Source organism: Notothenia rossii, assembly GCF_949606895.1.
Source record: "Notothenia rossii genome assembly, chromosome: 11".
Classification (NCBI taxonomy): Eukaryota; Metazoa; Chordata; class Actinopteri; order Perciformes; family Nototheniidae; genus Notothenia; species Notothenia rossii.
In genome coordinates this window covers 20679859-20706820 of record NC_136910.1, presented here as the reverse complement: position 1 = coordinate 20706820, position 26962 = coordinate 20679859, and the positions used below count along the sequence as shown (strand labels likewise).

At 40.6% G+C, this 26962-nt stretch overlaps 1 protein-coding gene and 4 long non-coding RNA genes across 6 annotated transcripts; 4 read left to right on the top strand and 1 right to left on the bottom strand.

Annotated features, from left to right (window-relative positions):
• Positions 1 to 673: 673 nt before the first annotated feature.
• On the bottom strand, positions 674 to 8701 carry LOC307023831. The gene is made up of 3 exons (XR_013803779.1): positions 7697 to 8701; positions 5146 to 7477; positions 674 to 811 (listed from the first exon to the last, which is right to left on the bottom strand). It is a non-coding gene; the product is annotated as an uncharacterized lncRNA (long non-coding RNA).
• LOC307023832 lies at positions 3978 to 6714 on the top strand. Its single transcript, XR_013803780.1, has 2 exons — positions 3978 to 4577; positions 6531 to 6714. It is a non-coding gene; the product is annotated as an uncharacterized lncRNA (long non-coding RNA).
• Positions 8702 to 11435: 2734 nt separating the features above from the next.
• Positions 11436 to 14951, top strand: LOC307024672 (uncharacterized protein). 2 transcript variants are annotated; one of them, XM_079658996.1, is made up of 5 exons: positions 11436 to 11584; positions 11954 to 12342; positions 12447 to 12588; positions 12694 to 12766; positions 12983 to 14951. In XM_079658996.1, the coding sequence occupies exons 2-5, from the start codon at positions 11964 to 11966 to the stop codon at positions 14417 to 14419; spliced, it is 2031 nt and encodes a 676-aa protein (XP_079515122.1). In that variant the 5' UTR covers positions 11436 to 11584; positions 11954 to 11963; the 3' UTR covers positions 14420 to 14951. The 2 variants fall into 2 exon arrangements, with proteins under 2 accessions (XP_079515122.1, XP_079515121.1); XM_079658995.1 differs by having other exon boundaries at positions 11436 to 12342.
• A 4668-nt stretch (positions 14952 to 19619) lies between these two features.
• On the top strand, positions 19620 to 24349 carry LOC307023509. The gene is made up of 4 exons (XR_013803723.1): positions 19620 to 20033; positions 21555 to 21749; positions 23114 to 23274; positions 24100 to 24349. It is a non-coding gene; the product is annotated as an uncharacterized lncRNA (long non-coding RNA).
• Positions 24350 to 24777: 428 nt separating this feature from the next.
• LOC307025064 lies at positions 24778 to 26823 on the top strand. Its single transcript, XR_013804052.1, has 4 exons — positions 24778 to 24936; positions 25198 to 25265; positions 25767 to 25810; positions 26503 to 26823. It is a non-coding gene; the product is annotated as an uncharacterized lncRNA (long non-coding RNA).
• Positions 26824 to 26962: the final 139 nt, after the last annotated feature.

Below are 26962 nucleotides of genomic sequence, written 5' to 3'. Positions count from 1 at the left end.
GCATCAAAAATCCAGTTACTAGCCCTCCTGAGCTTCTAGCTTTCAGTTCTTCTTCAGTTCTATTCACTGAAGAAAGATCATAACATGATACATTATTTGATGACTACATTTTTGATTATGAATCTGAATTTTCAAAGGAACGTAAGTTATCGAATAATTGTAGTGCAGTCAAAAGTACAACATTAGCCTCTGAGAGGTAGAGGAGTACAAGTATTAAGTACTAGGAAATGGAAACACTCAAAGTACATAACATTCTTTCTTAAGCACAGTACTTATAGTGTACCCAAATCATCATATCATGATACAATCTGGAGCTTTATTGTAATTACAGTAATTAGATAAATGTAGTGGCGTTAAAGAAGCAGCACTGAAGTGAATGTAATGAGTTATTCTATAGCTAATTATATGTATTATACAAGCATTAACTTGTTCAGGGTTTAACAGTTTGTTTACTTCTTCAGGCTTGTGGTATAAGTCTCAGTTTCTCCTAGAGGCTCAGGTGAACCTCTTCGCCGACGATGTATGTCGCAACTATTATGGGAACATGCTCAGTGATAACATGTTTTGTGCGGGACGTCCCGACTGGAGCCAGGATGCCTGTGAGGTATTTACCACAAGTCCTAACTCGATCAGGCTTCCACAGAACCATGTGTTGATTTCCTCTAATGCTGCTGCTCTCTCGCCCACAGGGAGACTCGGGGGGGCCTCTGGTGTGCGAGGTTGGAAGCACGCTCTTCCTGTTTGGAGTCATCAGCTGGGGCGACGGCTGCGCACAGGAGAATCGACCCGGCGTTTACACCACAGTGACCAACTACAACCAATGGATAGAAGAGAAGACGGGGCTGACCTCCATCACTGCTGGCTCCATGTTTCCTCAGAAATTAAAATAGGGACTATTATTAACTGCTATTACTGCTGCTGTTTTCTAATTTTCTTGGTGGTCTTTAAGGATTCTTGCAGTATATGTTTCCCATGAACCAAACCAACAATTCATTCATTTGACTAGCTACTATGGTTGAACTAAAGCCTTAATTTTCGTATTCCTCTGCGCAATAGAGTGGTTTAGTAATGAGTCATAAATCCTGGGAAATCCTTTTTTTGGGAAGCTGTGGCTAGAAGCTTTAAATAAGGTCTGTGGTTAACGTCTTGATGTACGAAATCTAATATGTCAGTAAATACCCCACTTGGGAATATCCGAAGCTTATATGTGACATGAAAACGGTAGTTGCTAACAACTTCAAGTGACTAATTTAAACGTCATTATGTGGAACAGCAGCCGTCTTTAGCTTAGCGGTGGGGGACACGCAGCCATGCAACTTAGGTGTAGTTCATTTATAGCATTACATTAGCCTAAAGTTGTGAAGAGTTGGAAATCCCATTGGATTTTTAATCAAGGCAGCACATGCAACGGTAACTTCCGAGTTGGCTGCAAAAATGTCATCATAGCAGCACTCCATTGTTGTTCAACAACACTAAACACTCCCACATTTTTCCATGTTCAAAATGATATATGACCTAAAATGTTCTAAATCGCGTTACCACACCGACCCCTACGTTATCCGAATGTTAAAAAATATGTTTCACATCCACCAAACGCCTTCAAAGAGTTGATTGAACACTTAGAGCCACTGTACATGCACACGTCATCATCCATAATGTCATCTGATTAGCTCGTTTACTTCCAGCACAAAGCACTTACTTTAGAAAAGTAAGTGAACAGCCATAATGTAAAATGCACATAATGTGTAGTTAAGAGCTACAACGTTTTATAAAGGACAACAACAAGATGTTTTGCTCATTTAAGATTATTTTTAAGCTTGATTTTTTATACTGAACTGTAATTTAAATACTGTAAATACAATGCAGCTTGTTCTTTAATGGCAGGACGTTTCATGCTTATATCAAAGGGATTTGGTACTTACTGCATTTAATGGCCAGCTACTTATTTGTATCTTTTATAGAGTAATAATGTACTCTTACAGAAATACGATTGACTTTGTTTGAATATATTGTTTCTTGTTCCTATTTTTTCAGTTTACATTTTAAGGGATTTTTTTAAGCGTAGCCCATCATATTGCACTTCCAAAAGGTTATACAATAGTGTTACATTGTGTATTAATTATACTACCAACTTGTAATTCATGCTGATTGGTCTTTAAGCTATTTGAATATCCACCAGCTCATACGTTTTAGGAACTACTGATTTATTGTATTCTTTATGTTGCCTACTTTTGTAAATGTTTTATATCTTGTGTATTTTACACCAGATTGTAAATAACTGTTAATCACTTGCTGTAATATAAATAAAGATAATATTCTGTTAAAGTAACACAAATGAGGATGTTTGCTGTGCCTCATTCTCTCTGCTCCCTGATTGATGCTCATGCTCAGCAGATTCACTCGGGGCCTATAGACAAGTTTACGCGACAAACCACGGGTAGCGCCATAACCCTACACAAATGCACTTCATTTCCGCCGGAAGTCTTTTGCACAGCGTCTGTCGGTGTAAACCGGTGTAAACAGTCAGACGGGCACTGGTGTAAACACAGCGATTTCGATGCTAACAGTGATGCTAGCTTGGGAACACGATTCTACTTCTTTGACTGGAGATGGCGTTACTCTCCCCCACCCGAATTCAGTGCAAAACTGGGAGGATAACATGACGACGTGGCCCAGCATAACGTACAGCAAAATGTGCTCCTACTTCGTTCAATCCATGGCAATAGATGGAAAAGCAATGGACAGTCTGAAGGCATATCATAAGGCTGCGCACATTCTACTTTGCCCACATGCTCCCGAAAATTGTTGACGATTTTGTTGAGGGAAGGTTACAGTTCTGCAGTAAATATCTCAGCATTTTAAAACCAAAATAAACTGCCTTATTTAGGTCATGCCCACAGGAGCCAACAGTTGTCTGTTGTTTACATAATGCACAATTTACATGATCTCTTTATGCTGTGCAATATATCATATGTGCCTGTACTGTTTGAGTGAAAATAAAGTTTGATGTAATTTAATTTCATTATTGCACTGTTATTGCATTATTGCATTTCATATGTTCCTTAGAGTGCTACAATTTCTTTTAACACAGTTCATCATTCATATTAAGCTCATACTGTACATAAATAACACGGAATGAATTAATTGTTTAGAGGAAACTAAAGAAATGGCTTCAACAAGAAAGATCACATGTTTAATCCTAACAGGTATTACAAATTAAAATATAAAAGCAGCCCACACAATTACATCACTATGAAAATATTCATATATAATATTAAAAAATACAATGCATGCAGTATTTGTTGTGTTTATCTGTATTTAATGAACAACATGGCTGGGTGCTGGGTGCTGGTTTGTGGTCGTAGCACTCTCTATCTAACCACTCGTTCAGGTGCTTTCTCGAGTGATTGCAACCAACTACCGCACACGTAGTTCCCGAACCACTTTTCTTCATGTTGTAATTGTTATATCCTCTTTGTCTCTGCGATATCAGTGCTTTGTCGGCACAATGGAGCTAGCTAGCAAAACAAACCCAGTCCGCCAAAACGGAAGTGCATTGCATCGAAGGGAGGAGTTCAGGATGTAGAGCGGAAACGGCTCAATAACTTGTGTATACTACGAATCAGGATTTTCGCTTAGCAAGCTAACTTCTGGGATTTCCGGTCCTAGGAAGCTGGTTCACTTTTTAGCGGGCAAGATAACTTATGCTGAGCGGCTAGCCTGCTCCGGAGCAGGATAGGTTACAGCAGGGGTTGGCAACATACTTGTCAACCCTCCCGATTTTCGCGGGAGACTCCCGATTTAATTGCCCTCTCCCGGTTTCCTCCCGGGGTCATATTTCTCCCGCATTTCTCCCGATTTCTGACAAAATCAGATTTACACACGACTGTTTCCACTCTGACTTTAATACAGCTACACCATTGTTTGGTTTCCATGGTAACACGTCTCTTTAGTAGCCCGCGCAAATCAAAGTCTGAGAGGGTGAGGCAGATATTCACAGAAAACAGAACAAGAATCGACAACTGCTCTACTCTCTGCTCACTCCTTTCCTGTAAAATACAGGTCCAGCCCACACATATGCTCCATCAAGGACGGTGCTACAGGCCGCAAGTCAGTGCACTTACAACTACAATAGAGAGGCGAAGTCCCGCCCATCTACTTCCGACCCATGGGACCCCGGAAGCGGGAAATTATACATTGACGTCAATGGAGAGAGAAAAGTCATCTTTCGATCCCGTTTGAATTGTGCCACGAATGACACATATGATGTTTGTCAAATTAAAAGAACATTTTGCAAGTCAAAAAAATAAAAATGTGTCGTAAAACAGTGAAGTTACAATTTTTTTTGTGTGAAACCGCTCAGTGAACTACAGGTCTCTGGTCTCGCACAATACGCGTCACCATCACAAAGATGGCTGTCACGTTAGTAAATTTCACCTGTTTCTTTCAGAATGAGGCGAAAAAGTATAAAACGAGGTGAAATTCACTACAAGTCTGGGCATGTTGAGAGCTGTACATACACGAAAGGGAGCGGTTCTGTAAGAACCAGCATACGGGACCGGCTTTACAAGGTTTCAGTGAGTAATATGAGTGCAATGTTTAAGGTTAATGTCAGCTAGCTAACAAGGTACACTAACGTGTTTTGTTTTAGCAACTAGTTTTCTCCTTAAGAACTTTGTGGTGTCTGTGTATGCTGTGGATAACATTAGTGTTCACAAGAACAAGATACACTCCCGTGTTTTGTTTTAGTTGCTCTTCAGATTGAAGCGGCCAGTTTTATATCGACTATATGTGTGATCTCCTTTTTACATCTCGTTGTGTCATTTGACTTCATTTGCTGTGTGTAGATTCAAGGATTTTGGTTATCTTGTCCAGGGATGCAAACTTGTCACCTTTCGGCGAAATTCTCCGTTTTGAATCCAAAATAGGTCGTTTGTGTGATTCATGTAGATCTGCAATAAAGATATTTTGGGGTATGGGAGGGGGTCTGGGACCCGGATTAATGTGCGGCCGCGAGCTTTTTTCATATATTATAATGAAGCGTGAGCTGTGTGCTCGAGTCTTCCTGCCTGTCGGCTCTGCTCATGATGTATAATAAGCCTCTGCTGCTCGGCGATGATGGTCTAGCTTCAGCAGCTACATTACCTTTGTTCGTTCATATTAACTGTGCGTCCGGAGTCACTGTGGCACAGACTGGACCGCTGGTGAACAGCTGTTAAAACGGGCCGTTCAGGTGTTCAGAGTAGAGCTCCCTGTCGGAGCGGCAGAGCGTGATGTGCACTGAAAAGTTTTTTTTCCCCGTCGCAATATTATCGTTGAGCTAGCTAACTAGCATACATTGTCACTATCTGCTAACGTTAGCTTTAGCCTTCGTTTTCTAATCGTTTTTTTCATAGGCTATAAACAGAGGTTGTATAAGTATATATCTTGTACTTGATTAAAAGTAGAATTACTCAGTTCTTGTACTTGACTAAAAGTAGAAGTAGCCTACTCAGATCGTGTAGGCTACTTGAGTAAAAGTAGAAGTACTCAGATCTTGTACTTGAGTAAAAGTAGAAGTACCAGAGTGTAGGAATACTCTGTTACAGTAAAAGTCCTGCATTCCAAATGTTCGTCAAGTAAAAGTAGAAAAGTATTATTATCAAAATATAGTGAAAGTAGCGACAGTAAAAGTAGTCATTTTGCAGATTGGTCCATATCAGAATAATATATATGATATGTTTTATAATGATTGATCATTAAAGTGTTATCAAGGCTGGTAAAGGTGCAGCTAGTTTGAATGACTTTGTATACAGCAGGGTAGCTTTTGGATTTACTCCAGGTGGAACTAAAGTCTGATTTAACACTTGATTATATTTCACATTACTCATCCACATCTGTAAAGTAACTAAAGGGATTAAATACATGGAGTGGAGTAAAAGTACAGCATGTACCTCTGAACTGTAGTGGAGTAGAAGTACAAAGTAGCAAAACATTGAAATACTTAAGTAAAGTAGAAGTATCTCAAAATTGTGCCCAATTATAGTACTTGTTGAGTTTATGAACTTAGTTACTTTACACCAGTGGCTATAAAGATAGAAAGACTAAGCCTTGCACAGAGGCATGAAAATACATTTTCAAAATGCTCAACAGTGCTGGCAAAATTATAAACTGACTGCTACACAATTAAAATATTTTTTTTTTATATATTTCTATTAGATGTGACTCTATGGCGTTTCTGTTATTATTAACACTGCTGCTTTAGTTGTTCTGACTGCTAAAATCCTGTTATTCCTCATTTTAAAGCTGATATTCTGTGGGGTCGGATCCTTGTCACCTTTTTCATACCTGATGAGTTTGCATCCCTGTTGTCAATTTGTTTGGTTATCTAGGCACAGCTGTGTGTGACTCCCTCTGGTACACTGGTATGTGTTTTCCTAATGTAGAGAGCATTGATTAATTAATAAACTACACACTGACTCTAGATCCTGACCAAATCCTTTTTTGTTGATCAAATGTTTTTCAAAAATGTATTGTATATTATATAACAGCTGCACATCACAGACCGGAGTCTCTGCTACTGTGGACCACGAAGGAGGCGATCATCATCCCCATCCCCAAAGACCCTGCATGGCATGGAAATCTCCTCCTCCTGGAACAATTGTACACCCAGCATATGCTCCCTGTGTTCGCCAGTAGAGAGGAGGACATTTAAATAAACATACTCTTAACACCCTCGGACTCTGTGTTGTGTTTCGTATGTGTGATGGGGTGTTATGCAGAGGGGAGGAAAACAGGACACAGCAGATTGGGATTGTGGTGGAGATGCTGAGCAGTTATTTAATTGTTAAAATGTAATTATTATTATACTGCGTGCTTCTTAGTTATTCCATCTTTTGCTGTAACATAGATCTGTATGTAACTCTATATTTACTTGTTATCTACCACACTTCCTTCTACATCATACACCATCATTATACATGGTGTATATAGGATATATATATATATATTTGTATACATATCTGTAAATTGTATAATTGTATTTTTCGTATTGGGGATTTCTCTTTTGTCCACTCAAATAAACTTGGCCCTTTCTCTTTTCCATGTGGAAAATGGCAGCTGCATATTCTGCTTTTCTTGTCTGGCTCCCTGTCTGCTCATCTACAATGAGACAATTATATAATTAATTACTAATAATCATTTAAACCTGTTATTACCAATATTTCACAAATTCTTCATGTAAACTTAAGAGCACAGCTGTATGTTGAGTGTCAACTTTGCTTGCTTCAACTTACTGGGGGGGGGGGCAGCTACATGGATGTCGGTGCAGTCAACAATAATTTTGCAGTTGAAGGCAGAATGAATTTATTATTGACTCAGAATGAAGCACAACTTCATGTCATACAATACATTGACTTTATTTTTAATTGTGTAAAAAAAATATGAATATTGATTAGCAAGCAGGACCTGCAGGAACAGAGAATGGTGATGGATTGAGCTGGGAAGAGAGAAGAATAAAGAAAACAGATCAACTTTATTATCGGATATTAAAAATTCAATTTCAAAACAAGTTGCCGCTCCTACAGTTTTCTAGTATGGAAAGATGATTTCACATGACCAATGCAAAATATCACACTCAATACATGTGTCTCTGGGGGGTGCATTGTGCCTTTGATGTATATAAATAATAATACCATAACCAAATACTATTACGTACAGTGGAAATCAGGGTTGCCAGAACAGGTCAGTCCAGTGTGCATGTTCCTCAGGGTCTCAGCAGTTACAGGTGAGATAAAGAAAATAAAAGAGAAAAAGGTCAGTAACAACACTTTAAAGTAACAACACTGAATAATTATCTCTTTTAATAATTTTCTCTCAGTAATCACTCAACGACTGTCTTTCCAACAAACAGATTGACTCACTCTCACTATCATCTCAATGAAACACGTCCAGAAGAATGTCATGCAAAGCTGCCTGCCTTCCTTCCTTCGACTCTCCCTGAACTGCCTGATCTTTTAATGTTCAATGTTAACCATTTGTGCAGATGGCATTAAGTAGAAAATATGCTAATGTGGCGTTAGCCTACCTCCCGCCCCCTTAGCACCTGGTGGAGGGGGCGATAGGCTACTCTTCAAATGTTTCACAAAATACTTACCATCATGACTACTCTTACTATTTAACATTTTGGTTTACTTCATGTTAAGGCTAATACAAATGACAAGGCTAAGTAATGTAATGTAATGCTAACTAACATGCTCGCTACTAGCTAGGTAGCTAACTTGACTATGTTCCATGCAAAACATGTATATTACCTGATATGTTTGGTCCTGGTCCTTTCATAAAACGGGAAGCGATAGAACGAGCAAGTGGTATGATCTCTTTTGTGATTACAACGTGCTACAAAGCACACAGGCATCTTGTAAAAGTGAATTTATTAGAGCAATCTCTTATATTTATTGGAGGGAATAAATCAGTCTTCTTCCTCTTTGCTTTGTGAGTCGCAACCAGTCTTGGAGCATTATCGCCTATGACATCATTTACGCGACCCAGAATGCATTTGGGATTTGTAGTCTTTCTAGTTGCGTATTTTTCATTGTCTTATATTTCAACAGTTTTACGACAAACTGTGACTTTTTTTTACATGGAAATGATTGTTTAAGATTGACAAACATCATATGTGTCATTCGTAGCACAATTCAAACGGGATCAAAAGATAACTTTTCTCTCTCCATTGACTTCAATGTATAATTTTCCGCTTCCGGGGTCCCATGGAGGCTCCCGGAAGGGGAGGGACTTCGCCTCTCTATAAGCATGTTAATGTTAATCTAACAGCTCCGGCGATCCACTAGCACCCCCCCCCCCCCCCCCCCAATTTTGCATTTTGAAATGCTCCCGAATTCTGAGGTCTAAAGGTTGGCAAGTCTGTTTGGCAACCTTTTTGATATGAGTGCCATTTAAAAAAAAAATTGTTATCAGCGTGCCAACGATCGAGAATTATCAACGGGGGGGGGTTGAGGAGCTTTGGCACGCGGCACCGTAACCAGTGGCACACTATTTAAATTGTATTTTCGGATCCTGAGCGAGACCGCCGCCAGAGTGCGTCTCCCCGTTACCTGCAGAAGGAAGCCATGCACGCAACGCAGCCCCGCTCTCTTTATCTCGAGGTGACTTTCTGCCGCTTTCCTCCGTGGTGCAGTGCTGATCGTTTCACCACGGAGGAATGCACTTCACTAATTGCAGTACCCATAAGGAGCTGTAAAAAATGCCGCAGTTTTTGCGTGGCTGTGTATTTAGTTGAAAGCCCAGTGGCAATCTGCTGATCTTTCATCGAAATAATATGCTACAAAGGGGCGGACTGGCCATCTGTGTGTTCTGCTGAACTTTCCTGTCGGCTCCCAGACCGTAGTCGAGGAGGGCAGAAGCAGAAAGCTTCAGGTTCAATAACCAACTTTAGCTTAAATGACTGGAGAGAGGCGAGCTCTTCTTGGGAGGCCGTTGCATTCATTTAGCTGTTCTTCTGTTTCACAAAATACATCACAGACCTCTGTTTTTCTGCTTCCTCGTTTCACTTCCAGAAACATACACACGTTCTCTCCATAGGTTCTCTCACTGTCGCTCTACCATCCACAAACACACATGCACAAGCCACACCCCTCTCTCTCTCTCTCTCTCTCTCTTAAAGGGACAGCGATCTCATCTCACTCTGCATGACCCTAATATCATAGCATGTGTGCTCTGGAGAATCACAGAACGGACGATCGTCCTTATTATTATGCCGTTTAAACCAATTATTTAAATGTGTTTGTTAAATTCGGCATCATGCGAGTTGCGCTGACAGGTCCACACACTGCTTCCCCGCAGCGAGGCTCCCTCGCCCTCCTGCTGATAGTTGACGAGCGTCAAGCTCCGCTACCCCCCCCACCCCCCCCGTTGATAATTCTCGATCGTTGGCACGCTGATAACAATTAGTTTTTTTAAATGTTACTTCATATCAAAAAGGTTGCCGACCCCTGCTGTACACTGTAAACCAAGGCGGTTTTGCCATCACTTACTGTACTGAGGCTCAGTCACTGGTACATTTTCATTTACAAAGCCATGTTGGATAAAGTACCATCTTATATCTGCTCCCTGATCTCTCGGCAAATTGAAAGTACTTATTGCCTGAGATCCAGTGTTGGGCAAGTTACTTCCAAAATGTAATATATTACATATTACTTATTACTCTCTTTTGAAAGTAATAAGTTACATTACAATATTACTGTCTCTGAAATGTAATGAGTTACACTACTTTAGTTACTTTTTAGTTACTTTCACCAAAATAACCGCAAAAGAATAGCTAGGTATTTTAAATGCTAAAATGTAGTTTAGTGCAGCTCATTATGCATCCAGTGAAGGGTAATGTGGTATATTATAACAACTGTGTAGGCCCTTAAGGCTACTAACAACTTGTATTACACGGCTTAGTTGAATACTCGATTCTGATTGTAAATTCTTAACATGTGACACGTTGTTAATACAGCAGTACAGACCGCTGTCAAGGACTATAATGAAGGTTAACATATTGTAAATCAAGGCAAATATTATTTAAACCATGCTCATGGTTTGAAATGGCAAACATTGAAAGGCAAAAGTATTATTAAAACCATGTAGCCTACTACATCATCACCTTGGTCCCATCATCTACGCTGGGAAGAGAATATTTACTGTGCTTGAAAACTGGTATCACATGATCATGTGAGGTTGACTTTGTGACCTGGAGAACATTTCAGCTGCAACATCAGCTCGTTGATAATAAGCTTGGGATATGAGATATTTTTGTAGCCATTCGTGGTGAAGGCATCTGTGCTATTGTATGCATTATTTTTGACCCAACATTTCTACAGGCATGTCAGAATATGGTATTATTTTCACATGAATATTCTAGCCATTGTCTATTTTTATACCACAAGCTGCAAAATGACCGCCTTACCCCACTGTACAGGCGGGTAGTTGTTTAGATATACCTGGCACCTGTGGGCCGCAGAGGGGCGGCGTAGTTTCGGGCGACGAAGACTGCTGCTCCGGGGCCGGTGAGTCAGGCGGGAGTAAGCTAGTGTCCACAACGGAGGGTAACGTGATGTCCGCATCTGACCTGTTGCTACTGTCTGCAGTAGATGCAGTGTTGCTGGCATTTAGTGATGGTTGCTTTAACCATTTTCGTATAAATGATTATCCACAGATCAGATGTGTGTCACTGCTGTGGAAGCACTTTGGAAATGATACACGAGCAGCGGAGCAGGTCACGCGCACCTGACACAATTTGTTGTTTGTATTTTTCGCTACGTTCTCTTTTTTGAAAGGTTGCATAACGTTCAACTTCCCAAGATCTCGACGCGAAGGCTGTAGGTTAAACACCAGGTTTACTAATCTACCCGCACAATTTGCCCGGTGTCGGAATGTCTCGCTATGTTAGTAGGGGAGAGCGGGGTAATGTGGGACACCGGGTAATGTGAGACACCCGCTGTAACTAGGCAAAGAAACAAATTTGCGGTCATGTGACCATAATGTTTTCAAGCCCCTCCCACCCCCCACTTGTCATGAAGGAGAAGTTGGTGCTGGTTCTGTGGTAAGTATTTTTTTTCACAAAAATGTGTTTGTTGCATGCAAAAGTAAATTTTCTTACTGCGAACGTAATCAACTGTAGTATCAAAGCAAATTGATTCAGGTTGAAAAACTTATATCATACATGTTGATGAACTTCCAACATATAAAACCATGTGATTGATGCTAGTTAAAGATTAGCCTGAATTGCCTAGAGATGTTGTTTTTTCTAAAATGGTGGCTGTGGGGTAAAGTGAGACAGATGCTGTGGGGTAAAGTGAGACGCTGACTCACTTTAGCCCGACATGAAGCACAAGTTAAGTTTAGTCTTATATATATTTTAGTGTAATATTACAATACATATGTTTTAATTTTAATGTCATAAACATTGTAGAAAAGTCATCATGCCAAGACGATACATCAGGAAGACAGCTTGGGGCCAAACACCCCTCACAGAGATGGAGAGTGCAGCTGCAGAGGTCATGCAAGGAAAGAAGTCCTTAAGACAAGCAGGAAAGGAAAGAAATATCGACAAGACAACCCTCCAAAGATTCATTAAGAAAATAGAGAAAGGGAGAGTTAAATCAGTAGCCTGGGGTGCAGTAGCTGAGGCAAAAAGAATACTGACAGATGAGATGGAGGAGGAGCTTGCCCAACATTTAAAACAACTGGCTGACCAGTTCCATGGCCTTGCTCCAGTTAAGTGCCGTGAACTGGCATTTGAATATGCAGACAAAAACCATATCCCTGTCCCTGCCAATTGGATGGAGAAACAATGTGCAGGTAGGCTAGGGTGCGCAAGAGATCACATGATTCTGTAGGTCAACTTAGGCCAACTGATCTTGCCACAAAGCTTATCTTATAATAACGAATTGTCCACTCTTTAGGAGTAGAGTGGTTTGGCAGCTTTCTAGCCCGTCGCCATCTCTTTGTCCGAACTCCGGAGGCAACATCCCTGGGAAGGGCTACAGCCTTCAATAAGACTACAGTGGGGGAGTTCTTTACAAATCTGGCTGTAGTGATGGACAGGTGACAGAATTAATTCTTTAGTTGCAAATGTTTTATGGAGGCTTTACCTGTAAGATTTGGTTTTGATTCTGATAAGGTTCTTCCCTTGCCTCTCTTCTTTAACAGACACACATGTCCTCCACACATGATTTACAATGTGGATAAAACAGGCGTCTTTACAGTACAAAAGCCACGGCAGGTAAGCTACTAGAGAGCAGCAGACTGATACTGAGTGGCTTGTGATAATGACCAGCTAGCTATTGGCAGAATGCTGAAACTAATGCTATTAGTAATGTTGTGAGCCTGTGAACTAGAAAAAAATGAATGGACTGCAACAAAATAAAATGTACCTTTAGACCAATAGTAGCCTACTGATTGCACATGCCATTGATTCTAAACTTTCTACTTGATTCAGGTTGTGACAGAGAAAGGGAAAAAGCAAGTTGGTTCTATCACATCAGCTGAGAGAGGAGAACTGGTGACTGTGGTGTGTGCAGTGAATGCTGCTGGGAATGCCATACCTCCCATGTTTGTCTTCCCCAGAGTTAGGTTTAAGGACGACTTCATGATAGGAGCACCTCCAGGAGCCAAAGGTGCCTCCACCAGAACAGGATGGATGAACGAAGACACCTGGCCTGAGTTCCTCGATCACTTGATAAAGCACACTAAGTGCACTCCTGACCATCCCATGCTGCTAATCCTGGATAATCTGAGAGCTCACATCTCACTCAAGGCAGTGGAGAAAGCAAAGAGTAATGGTATTGTTCTGCTCACCCTCCCACCCCACACATCCCATCGCTTGCAGCCTCTCGACGTGACGGTGTATGGCCCGTTCAAGACCCTATACAGCCGAGCTCTTGATGGGTGGATGAGATCTAACCCTGGCAAAACAGTCTCCATCTATCAGATTGCAGGATTTGTGAAGGAGGCCTTCTTGTCAGCAGTGACACCACGCAATATCACCTCTGGCTTCAAGTCCACTGGGATCTTCCCATATAACAGAGATATTTTCCCTGAGGAGGCGTTTGCACCATCCATGGTGTCAGACCGGCCAAACCCTGAGCTGCGGCCTGCATCCACTGGTCCATCCACTTCAGATGATCCGGATGGTCCACGGCCTGCAGATGATCCACCCCCTGCAGATGAACCACCTGCTGCAGATGCTATTCCACTCGCTGATGCTATTCCATCCACTTTGCATGGTCCACATGGATGTGCCTCGCCAGCTGTCTCACGACCTGGATATGTGTCTCCTCAGGAAATCATACCACTTCCAAAATGTCCCCCCAGAGGACAAACAAAACGAAAGCGTGTGAAGACAGCCATCTTAACAGATACTCCAGAGAAGCAAATCATAGAACAGGCTTATGAAGAGAGACAAAAGAAACTAGCAGGGAAAAAGCAAAATAGCAAAGAAAAGGGAAAACCGAAAAAGAAGGCACCCAAGAAGAAAATCATAGATAGCAGCTCGGAGGAGAGTGATGACCCTGTCCCATTTGAGGATGATTTTGAGAGCTCTGAAGATGAGAGGAGTGACCCCGGAAACAAAGATCTGTCCGTGGGTGACTTCGTCCTCGTCAACTTTGCCACAAAACACCGAAGTATCCGTTATGTTGGCATGGTTGAGAAGGTTGAGGGGGATGAAATACTAACCCAATTCCTCAGAAAAATCCAGGGAAACAACAGAGAGTGGGAGAGACCCACGTTTGCTATGAAAGAAAAGGATGTGGCACATGTTCCTAAAGGTGATGTGGTGAAGAAGCTGCCTCAACCTAATAGGCCTGGAGGAACAACACGGAGAGAGCAACTGTTCACCTTTCCCTGTAACCTTCAGGGCTGGAATGTAGAGTAGGCCTTGTTTAAATATGCGGCTGATGTTCATATCATCATGTTCTAATCTAACTGGTTAAATGGTTAATTGAATGTTTATTAAAGCACTTTGAAATATATTATGTTGTATTTGACTTTGTTTGGAGTTACTTTGTTTAAAAAATGTGCTAAATTGACCAATCCCCATGATTATGTTGCGCATCCGACATTAGTTTTGGAATGTGTGGTTGTCAATCTATCTGTCAGGATTCTAACTGTTACAACATGTGTTGTTTTTGTAGTTTAAAAGTGGAAAAGGTAAGTGGTTCACTTTACCCCCTTGATTTCTCTAGTCTGTCTCAGTTCACCCCTTAGCTGGGGTAAAGTGAGACACAAGACCACTTTTTAAAAAACAATCATATTTTCACTGCCCTTTGTCCTGAAGACATTCTGATCATTTCCAGTGCTAGGAAACATCCTGAATTAATGGGAAATGTGTAAATTTTACTGATATATCATTTTAGCTCGCCTACAGGAGAGCAAATGTAAAAAATGTCTCACATTACCCCGCTCTCCCCTACATTCTTAAAAAACAAAACACCATTTAATTTCTGGTTAAAATGTGTTGTAACTGCGTTACTGAGAATTGTAACGGGTAATATATTACCCACATTTCATTAGTAATGCGTTACATTACTTCGTTACAGCAAAAAGTAATATATTACTGTAACTCCGTTACTTTTGTAACGCGTTACACCCAACACTGCTGAGATCTCATGCTGTGGTTTTATTAAATGTGCCAAGTGCTAGGACTGTCTTAGGGAAGAAAGCTTTTAGATGTGTAGCTCCACTAACTTGGAACAGTCTGCAAAAAGAATGTAAAATTACCAAGCTGGTACCACTACATGTTTTTAAAGTCCATGAAATGTCCAAAATAAATGTTATTCTGTGTTAATAAATCGCTTCATCACTTTCCACTGTTTCATTTGACATATCAACATCAATGATTCTTTCCATAAATACCCCCCAAATAACATGAAATGTGTGCCATTTTCCCGTGTTATTCCGCTCCGGTAGCGAAAAGCTTGCCAGCCATTAACTCAGCTGTGTGACGTCACACGTGGCAAACACCAGCCTCGTCTGGATTGTTTGTTTTGTATCCTTCCGCTATTTTCGCTCAACATATGTGTAACCGGACCTCGCTAAACTTTTTGTATCTAACAATTCATGATGGGGAAGCGATGTGTAATTGTGAGCTGTGAATGTTTCCTGATTGCTATAAACATTGATCATGGGTGCTGGAAGATTGTGCACAAAACTCGGGTCAGAATTAAGCAGTGGTGGGCCGTCAGGGCCAGCAAGGCCTTCTCTGCTGGCCTAAACATCATCAGAATATAAATTAAATTTTGATATATTTTTTCCACAAATATGTATTAAATTATTCCCTGTAGTCTATTCTCTTCATTTCATAGCTTTCCTCTTGGTTGCGCTTCCAGCCTCAGAACGAGATTTGGAGGGTTGGCCTTTATGTTAGAGCTTTTATCCAATCATATTTCAGCCATAATGTGTTGCCAGGGTCCAAGAAATCTGCCCTTAGGCCTTCAGAATCAACAGTGCGGGCGCCTGTAGATTAAAGTGAACGGAAACAAAACTGTGGCGTTAACCAATCAGATTTTGAGTTGGCGACAACGGGCCAGCTAGCAGGCGTACGATGACGTTAGCACGTGCACGTCTTTTGATTGGATACGCACTATTGAGAGGCAGAGCTATGTAGAGCTAGCAAACTGAACTTGAATTTGAACGAGCTAATTTGTGTAGATTTCTACAAGCTGTTTTTTTTCAACCCACAATGGCTGAAGGAGGAGAAGAGATCGATTTGGTCGCAGATATAATTACAACGCCATTTTCAAGACGAACTTTTCAAGAAAAGCTAGACATCGTGAGAAGAGAACGGCCAACCCCGACGCTAGCGAGCCTATCACAGCGGGGGAAAGGGTTTGTCCGCCACTTTCAAATCACTAACTACGAGCGGTACCCCTGGCTCACAGCCTCCGAGAGGCACTGCAAATTGTACTGCTGGGAATGCCTGCTATTTGCAACTGATCGATTTGGTGTTTGGAGCCACACTGGATTTGCAAACTTGAGTTGTCTAACCAAGGCAGCAACGAGACACCAAAGCACGGCTGGGCACTTACAAGCAATGGTGCTTTTGAAAACCTTTGGGGACACCCGAGTGGATCTACAGCTCAACAAACAAGTGCGCCGGGAAACGGAGCTCCACAACGAAAGGGTGAACAAAAATAGGGAAATATTGAAAAGACTGATTGATTGTGTCCTGTTTTTGGGTAAACAGGAACTTTCATTTAGGGGACACGATGAAAGCGCCGAGTCCAGAAACAGAGGAAACTACGTGGAGCTTCTTTCTTTGCTTGCTGAGAACAACACAGACTTGCATTACCACCTGTCCACAAACAAAGTGTTTACTGGGACGTCAGGCAAAATACAAAACGACCTGATTTATGCTATTGCTGAAGTGATGGGAGAAGAGATCAAAATGGAGATTAAAAAAGCACCCTTTGTCGCTGTTATGGTGGACGAAACGACAGACGTGGGTAATGTAGCACAACTGGCACTTGTCCTGCGTTATGTGACGGACACAGGTGTCAAGGAGCGGTTTGTCAGATTTGAAGATGTTACAAGCGGCAAGCGAGCTGATGACATTGCCGCTCTTATTTTCCGTTTCATGGAGGAATATGAATGTAGTCTGGATAAAGTTGTGGCACAGTGTTATGATGGCGCAGCGGTCATGGCATCTGGACTAAACGGGGTGCAGGCTAAAGTTAAGGAGAGGGCACCTATGGCCTTATTCATTCACTGCTATGCACATCGACTAAATTTAGTACTGACTCAAGGGGCCTCAAAGCTTAAAGAATGCAAGGTCTTTTTTGCCAGCCTCAATGGCCTTGCAGCATTTTTCTCCAGATCCCCTAAGCGCACGCAACTGCTGGATGACATTTGCAAGCGTCGTCTTCCGAATGTTGCACCAACGCGGTGGCAATATACATCGAGATTGGTCAATGCAGTCTTTGAGAAGAGAGTTTCCCTAAAGGAGGTGTTTGACCACATACTGGAACATCATGAGGAGTATGATGGGGATACTATGCTTAGCGCTGATGGATTTAATGCACGTCTGGATGATTTTGAGTTTTGTTTTTTGCTTGAAACATTCAATGGGATTTTTAAGCATTCAGATGTGCTCTTTGGAATACTACAGAAACAAACATTGGATGTACAATTCTGTCTGACAAGGGTGAACGAGTTTTGTGACACAATTGAGCGAGAGAGGTGCCAGTTTCGTCAGATCTACGAGGACACAGCGCGCATCTCAAGTGGTCCGAGCGCACGCAGAGGCCCACGTACAGCACAAGGAGACCTTCGCGCATACTACCAACAACTCCACAGCAATATTCTGGACAACATTATTTGCCAGATACGGAGTAGGTTTCAAGACCACGAAAAATTAATGTTTCTCTCCCTCCTGGACCCCCAGCACTTTCAGACCTACCGGAAAAAATTCCCGCATACAGCCTTAGCCAAATTAACAGAGTCACGGAACACTGTTCGATCTGTCCCGGCTAAAAACAGAACTGACTGTAATGTATGCCATGACTGATTTTGAAGGGAAAAGTCCCATTGATCTCCTTGATTTCCTTAAGCAGAAAAATCTGAGTGAGAGCATGGGGCAGCTTTACACATTGGCATGTGTGGCAGTGACTATCCCTGTGTCCACTGCTTCTGTCGAGCGGTCATTCTCGGCCTTAAAGCGAATTAAAACTTATGCCAGAAATTCTACTGGACAGACTAGGCTTTCATCATTAGCCTTCATGTCTATAGAAAATGACTTATTGGTGGAACTGAAACGCACAGATAAACTGTACAACAGAGTCATTGAAGTCTTCTTGAGGAAAGAAAGGAGGATGGGTTTTGTATTCAAATAATCAGTTGTTTTGGTGAGTACAAAGCATTTTATTTTTTATTTTATTTTAATATATTTTTGTCATTTTATGTCGTTAATATTAAATCAATATTAACGAATTAATATATATGTAATTAAAATGACAAATATATAAAAAATAAATGTTTGATGCTTCTGCAAGAGATATAGAGATGTGTGTGGCGCACTGGCTCAGCTGTGCAGTAAAAGTACTCAAGGAGACTTGTTGAATTGTTTTGGTTTAACCTTTATCAAAGTGGACATTCAGTGCTAGGAATACACTTTCACCACTGTCGCAAATATATCCTCATGAACAAATGCAAATTATTTGTTTGTTTTCTTTTATTTTCAGTGAATAGTTTGTGTCTTTATCGTCACGTTTCTTAAATGAAACTGCTTTGAGTGCGACAATGCGCTGTTTAGTGAACAAACTTGGTTTGGTGGACTTAATAAAACTTTGTAGACTAATGCCTTAAAAGCCCCTTTTATTTTTAAGTTTTGACCGTATCCAAGCGATCTTAAAGCTGGTAGTTTAACACTCTTAATTGTAAATGCGGATATATTGATTATAAATGCTTCGGAAATATTAATATAACTCTGTTGTACTTGACTATGTTAAGGTGATGCAACGCCCGGTTATACTGCGTTTCTGTCTAAATGTATAGTTTCTAGAGCCGTGGCGTCATAATGATGGTATTAAGAGGTGGAATAATTCAGGTAGGACTGTGTAGGACATCACTGAAGGCCTAGGTGTGAAATGCACGGCCCGCCACTGGAATTAAGTTACTACAGGTGTTATGCCAGCTTGAGCTAAATGTCACCAGAGTACAGTGAACTTGCCTAGTGACTGAAATATATAAAAGTTGAAGTGAAATAAGTAAGGCCAAAAATGAATTACGTCTGAATATCTTTATTATTTTTACCACTTTTAATTATTTGTGGGCTCGCACATATACCAAAATAGACTAATGTACACTGCAATAAAGATCAAATGTTACAAGTGAAAAATTAACAAAAGAACCCTTTTTTATTTATCAAACAGTAAATTAATACAATCTTACAAACTTGTGATTTGGAAAATGTTGTTATATTTACATGTTTCTTTGGAAAAATAATATTGTAAATGATGTACTTTGTAAATTATTTACATCACGCGAAACCATTTTAACCAGTTAGCTGCATGACTTATGTCAAATTACAGATTTGGCCATTAAAATCCCCAACAAGTCCTCCAACTAATACGACCAAATAGGTCGATTGTTTTCCTCGTTTTCCGACCCATTAATACGACCCAGAGCAGCGTTTTCAATCAACGGGTGCGTCAGCCTGTATACCTTTACGACCCACGGGCGCGTTTTAAATCAACGGGAGGCGGCGTAATGACGTACAACGTCCTCGACAACTTCTGTTAACAACCATCGTTTTTCAGACACGTACACTCTTCAAAAATCACGGCTTTCTGTCGTAGAACAAAACGTGATCCGCCTCTTAAATTTGTGTCGACCACAGACCTTATTTCGAGCTATTTTCCCAAATCCTATGGAGAAATCTCATTGGTTCTGACGCGAGGGAACCGGAAGTGGTCAAATGCTAACTCACCGGGGTTTTGGACTCGTCACTGCATCAGACAACATCCATTTATTTCCCAGACAAGCTAATAAACGTGAGTAGTCAGATATCAAAAGTATATTCATTTTGGGATATGTATTATGTTGTTTTATTTTGTCGTCTAGTACAGTGACTAAGATTACTATGTTTACCTAGGAATAATGATAGCAAAGCTAAATTAGCCAAAAGTAGAATCAGCTAACGTTAACGTGAGCATGGAAGTTATGTGATCCATCGGTTCATGCGGTTGATCCAAATGTTATCAAACGTCACATTCTTTATAACTATATTAAATACTATTTATCTATTAAGTGAAGAGTGACCAGGGGTGTAATACTGCCGGAACACCGCTCCGGCACCTAAAACGGGGATGGTTGTTAGCATCTGGTGCTAGCTAGCTATGATAACGGATAGGCTAAGAGGCTAATGTACCTAATGTAATGTTTACACAGTTAACTTTAGTCTAAGTTATCTCAGTGGGTCTGAAACAGTTTGGTCACCATATATGGAAATACATATTTCCAAGGCACACTTTTATATTATTGTAATGTTCCACAATAGGAGTCGGAAATTCAAGTTCTTAGGTTCAATAGCTCCTTTGGTAGTATACAAATACAGGTTCATAGGTCACAGGTTGCAGGTCGCAGGTTCAACGTCACACAGCACCCTAAAAAAAATCGAATGAATCTAAAACATCGATGAAATCATTACAATTCATACTATTGGACATACAACAAATGCATAAAAAAACAAAACAGTAAATAGTTAAATATGCACAAAGATACATTTAAAAAAAGTATTATTCTTATCATTTTTTTTATTATTGAAATGTATACAGTTAAGTTTCATATGGGTGTTGACAGATGTATCCATAGATTTAGTTAATTTTGCCCTCAAGTGCACAAGATTGATGCATTTAACTTCACGGGGGCCTCCGGACCCCCCTAGAGGACATGAGGTCCACCCCCACTTAAAACATATTCACATGGATAGGATACTAAATACATGTGCACACTTTTTATATAGTAACCTTTGTACCTCAGCAGGAGGGAGTTAGTTTATAAAGGTCCTTCACTGATCACTTAACTATCATGCAGCTGTGTGCAGCATTTACTGTAAGAATCACACATTTATTCAATAATGCAGACTTAATAAATGACCATTCTTTGTTGATTCTGGCTGGAGTGTTAATTGACAGTAGTTACATAAGCTTCAAAACAAGCCACAACTGCGCGTGCACACGTGCAGAACTTATAGAATTAGCAATACACCCCTGCTAATGATGATTTTAGTATTATTTTCTGTGATGATGGAGCATCAACTTTTGGATCAACCAGATATTTACAGATTAGGGTTGTCCATAACAGTCAATTTAAACATGTGACTGACTCTGTATAACATTGTTTTCCTTACTCTTGTGATTTTTGTTCATCCTATCTAAAAGATAAAAAAACATGAGTTCATTGTTTTAACAAGATTTTTCACGATATAATAAAATACATGAATCCTGTAAACATTTGTAGTATAGTATTCTTATTTTTGGTATTCCCTGACATTATCTGTGTTTCTGTTACAGATGCCTACTCAAAAAGTGTGCCAGACATGCAGGCAAAGCATAGGAGTAGCAAGTAAAAAATGCAAACAATGTGGTGCCATCCAACCCTACAAAGAGAAACTCTCCAAGCAAAAAGAAAAGGTTGCACAGGAGTGGAAGGCCACGCAACAGAAAAACCACAGTGTCAACAAAGTGTATGACTCGACACATTTACTGGTAAGCTTTTTTCTCTTGCAGATGTCAGTTATCATAAAAAAGTGTGTAAATAATCCCTGATCTTAATCTTTTTATACAAATTGTTAAATTACTGAATTGATTTATACTTTCCAACAGTCGCCCTCATTTACTTTTTAAAAATATTCCTAATTTCTTAAGTAAGTTTATGTGAGAAGTACAGACTAGTGCACGATTACTGCACTTCATGTAATGTGTTCAGCAAAATTGTTGTCATCGTTGTATTTAAAGCTGTAAAGGCATAACACATTTTTTCGAACTGATGTTAGATAGTGTTTGTACTTGCAAGCACCCAGTTTTAGTAAAACATTATTTCTTAACCAGAAGTAACATAGTTCAGGCCAGTGGTAATTCCTAGAATCAGAGCTTCAATGTACATGTTTTTCTAATTATATCTTACAAAAAAACCTGCATTTTGGTGTTTTATATTTTATTTTGGAACTTCATGGTATGGAAAACACATAATTATGTGACTATGGTTTCCAAAAGTAAAATAAATGAAATATCATATACATTTTTGAACAAATGGTAAAACCAAGAATGTCACAGAATCAAAACCAGCCCATATTAATATAGTGCTTGAAAGACAATCAAGACCTGGAAAGAGTTAGTATTAATAAAGAGGCCCTTAAAAGCACTTTCATTAAGCTTACCAGAGTCTCTGACTTTGAGCCGTGTTCGAACAGTCATTTAAAAATTCCCCTGTAACACCAGCTTTACATCTGAAGTGCTGTTAATGCGGAACTTTGAACCCTGAAATGATATAGGTTATAGCTTGCTGACATGTTTCAAAGCTAAATGTAGCTTATTCAGATATCTGAATGTGAGAATTAAATGGACAAATATTAGGCATGCCAGAAACTGACCATGATCAAAATCGGACAGCCCTGGCGAATATTAATTGATTATTCGCCGCCGAATTGAAACTAAGCCAGGAAAAAAAAGAAATACATAAATAATAATAAAAATATATATAAATAAAATCGAATTTTAAAAATAATTTTCGATTATGGAGACTGTAATGAATATTCGAAAAATAGAATAATCGCTGGCATCCCTAACCCATATAAAAATAACTATGCCCATGTAAAAAAAACTCAAAGTGAACCCGAGCTCGATAAACTTCTTTTTTTTTTACAGTTCTTTTTTAGGGGCTCCCCTAAAAGGGGTCTAAAATCACACCTGGTTAATTGTGGGGTGCCTTCCTCAATGTGCACACGTATCACATCAGTGCATTTTTCACTTATGCAAAATAAATGGAGTTATAATGGCTTTAGGTGTGTGAAAATGTTTAGAACTGTTGTGTACATAATATTTCTTGTTTTTTTGTGTCCATTGTGTTCCAGCTTCACAAATGGAAAATGTTAGATCGGCGTCCCATCCTCCTTCTTGCCAAGAGAGGCACAAATGGTTTTTGCCGATTGCATCTGTCCATGGCAAATCGAGACAGAAGATGGTAACAATGCACTTGTTACCATAAAGAGGATTTACGAAAGCCTAATTAATGGTAAAGTATACAAATCTGCATGCTATATTTCAGCAATTTATCTGTTAACATGTTTTGTAAATTAGTTGCTCAGTTATCTGGTTTTAAATGTAAAAAAATGTGAATCACTGTTTACCAAGTAGTACAAATATGTCGTTATGTCTTGTTTTGTCAGTTAAAGGGCCCATGTCATGCTTTTCTGGTTATTACCCGTCCCCTTGTGTGTTATTAAGCTTTTCCTGCATGTAAACGGTCTGCAGAGTCACAAACCCTCAAAGTACACCCTGTAGCGAGTAAAACTCTAACACAGAAAATACCTGTCTATGCTGCTCTTTTTCAATTTTTTTCTTCCTGAGTATAGTGACGTAACGGGCATAGTGACTTACCGGCTCACACACACACACTCACTCAGCCTTATCTTTTCTCAGCCGAGGCTCCGCGGATCTCCTCACGCACACACGCACACACACTCACAGCCTGGCTGTGAGTGTGTGTGCGTGTGTGTGTGCTCAGGTTGAGTTCCTCGCTGTCTCGCAGACCCCACACAGCAACCAGGAAACAACACCAGTAATCCAGCTCACACTGTCTGCTCCTCGAGCCTCAAAGGGCGGAGCAGCGAGCCCCCCAACGTCCCGCCAACACGGCACCCAGACCCCACGCAGCATTCTCATCTGTTTGTCCTTACTGGTGTCATTTCCTGGTTGCTAACAAACGCCATTGTAACACAGAATCACTGATGTTCCGCTGTTTCATTTTTAGCTGTAATTACTCAGATTATAAATGTATATGGCGGATTATACTTGGTCATTTACTCACCATGCGTCTACTTTTTTTTCTTCTCAATAGTGACTTTGGCAGTTGAACCTGAGGGCCCTTGTACCACACAGGCAGAAATGGCCGCAGACCCAGGATCAGACTTGTCTGTACCTCTTACCACCGAGACTGACACTGAGTTCACTCTCTTCCTCACTCCTGTGTCCTCCGGCCTGACTCCTGCTCTCTCCTCCGGGCTGACTCCTGCTCTCTCCTCCGGGCTGACTCCTGCTCTCTCCTCCGGGCTGACTCCTGCTCTCTCCTCCGGGCTGACTCCTGCTCTCTCCTCCGGCCTGACTCCTGCTCTCTCCTCCGGGCTGACTCCTGCTCTCTCCTCCGGGCTGACTCCTGCTCTCTCCTCCGGGCTGACTCCTGCTCTCTCCTCCGGCCTGACTCGTGCTCTCTCCTCCGGCCTGACTCCTGCTCTCTCCTCCGGGCTGACTCCTGCTCTCTCCTCCGGCCTGACTCCTGCTCTCTCCTCCGGGCTGACTCCTGCTCTCTCCTCCGGCCTGACTCCTGCTCTCTCCTCCGGGCTGACTCCTGCTCTCTCCTCCGGGCTGACTCCTGCTCTCTCCTCCGGCCTGACTCCTGCTCTCTCCTCCGGGCTGACTCCTGCTCTCTCCTCCGGCCTGACTCGTGCTCTCTCCTCCGGCCTGACTCCTGCTCTCTCCTCCGGGCTGACTCCTGCTCTCTCCTCCGGGCTGACTCCTGCTCTCTCCTCCGGCCTGACTCCTGCCCTCTCCTCCGGGCTGACTCCTGCTCTCTCCTCCGGGCTGACTCCTGCTCTCTCCTCCGGGCTGACTCCTGCTCTCTCCTCAGTGTCTTCCTCACAGAAAAGAAGACCAACGAGGAATAAAGTGGCAATTAATGGTATGTGCGGGTTAATTAGTAATTATCTTATTTACATCGACTGAAACTGTGTTTGATTTTGCACATTGAATTAGTTAAAGAGAGAGAAAACAATCATCGGTACAATTAGAATACACCACCTTTTGTTTTGTTTAAGACTTTGCAGTATCAAAAGTCTCAGTGCCATTTTGAACAGTTTAATTGAGCACAATGTGATGTTAGGCAATGTTTAGGAGGTTATTGCTGAACTTCAACTTATTACCATCTTTTAATTCCTTGCAGAATGTCCCATTCATCAAGGGTCAGACACTTTCCCCTACAAAAAACTACTGAGGGAACGAATCAGGGAGGTTTGTTTAGAAAATATTTTTAAATAAATGAACAATGACAATAATGTTTCCGTGGAACCAAGTCTTATCTTATTGGATTTTCGTATACTTTGTTTAAAAGGAGTGTTTCAGTCTTAAGCATGACTGCTAATGTAAATATTGAAATTACAGTAACAATAATTTATTATTAATTTAAGGTTGAGGTACTTGTGTAATGCTTCATGTCGCATTAATGCATCATGTCCAGCCATTTATTTGTATATTACATTTTTTCTTGTAATCCTTTGTAGGTGAATTCCTATTCTTGGCAGTACAAATATTTTTTAAAATAATAATAGTATTCCAAAATATTAAACTGATGGGGAAAATGCTATTGACTATGTTACAGTCCTTCATATGTTTGAGTTAATCGTACCTACTATTATTTCAAATTATCATTTGATTTCACTGGACTTTTTGTATTTACATGTATGACATTTGAAAAAAATGAAGTTTACCTAAAATCTGTGTTTCTTTACTCAGGGCCATACCGAGGTGTTGGTGCAGTGGCAGTCTTGCTCTGGATGGTATGTATCTAATCTGAAGTTTCCTTCAGTGTAGCTGATGGGTCTGGCAGAACAGGGGCCACAAAGTAGTCTTACCAACCAACTTCATCAACCCTGAGATCACTAACTTAAACATTTTGGGTTCCTCAGCAGTAAATTGAATTTAGTTGATCACATGGGGGTGGGGAGCCATGTCATCAATTGATATGTGAGGCTGGATGGTATTTGATCTCTTTTGTAATTACTGACTTGTTACATTTGTTCTTAACAATTATACTATAAGTATAGTTAGTAGTAATAAGTAGTATTATTTCTGTGTGCAGTCTTGCAGGCAGTTGTCTAAGTTTAGTGCTGTATGTTTGGGCATTGATAAGACAGCAAATTCAAAGAATTGGTCAAATGAAACATTGACTTTGAAATAAAAAATGTACCTTGTATTATATATGATGTACGTGTTATATATAAATATATACATTATACTGCACTTTCATCATGATATTTTTGAGTGACTTAGTATATCTTCTCATTTGAAATAGCATTGTCAACATACTGTAGAACTACATATTCCAAAAAGTAATACTTTTTGCTGTGTCAGTATTGTCATACTGATATTCTGTACAAACTGTGAAGTCCATTGAGACAAATGTAACATTTGTGATATTGGGCTATATAAATAAACATTGATTGATTGATTGACTGTTTCTGTTTTACAGTGGGGCGAAGTGGAACAATTCCTGGGAGCCAAAGGAAAACTTTTCCAGTTAAATATGGCTGACTTTTTTTTTTCTATTTTGGAGTAATAAAATACATATAAAAAAACATCTATGTAAGTGTTGTGCCTATTTGTGTTCTTATGTTATCAGTGAGCTGAAGCCAAGACAAATACAAATATGTTTTAAGTGTATCCATACAAACTCATTCTCTAAAACTGTCATGATTGGTCTGTTGTGAATGACACCCATGAGGAAAAAGGTCCTATACATTATATCACATCGGCAGGGCTGTGATGTGATGAGGCCCTCGCGAGCGTCGACGGGGGGGTGGTGTGTAAACCCTGGACACACCAAGCCGATTACAGCTAGTGGAGCCTCGCAGCAGAAACTGTGGCGCGCTCAATTGCGCCGCATTTGCGCATCAGATGAGGCTCCCTCCACAAGATGAGGGCGAGAGGCA

What these genes read in the sequence shown, in the direction of transcription:
- LOC307024672 (XM_079658996.1), top strand. Translation starts at nt 11,964, where the DNA reads ATGCCAAGACGATACATCAGGAAGACAGCTTGGGGCCAAACACCCCTC. An exon ending in CTGGCTGTAGTGATGGACAG is followed by an intron (nt 12,589 to 12,693) that starts GTGACAGAATTA and finishes CTTCTTTAACAG; the next exon opens with ACACACATGTCCTCCACACA. An exon ending in CAGTACAAAAGCCACGGCAG is followed by an intron (nt 12,767 to 12,982) that starts GTAAGCTACTAG and finishes TACTTGATTCAG; the next exon opens with GTTGTGACAGAGAAAGGGAA.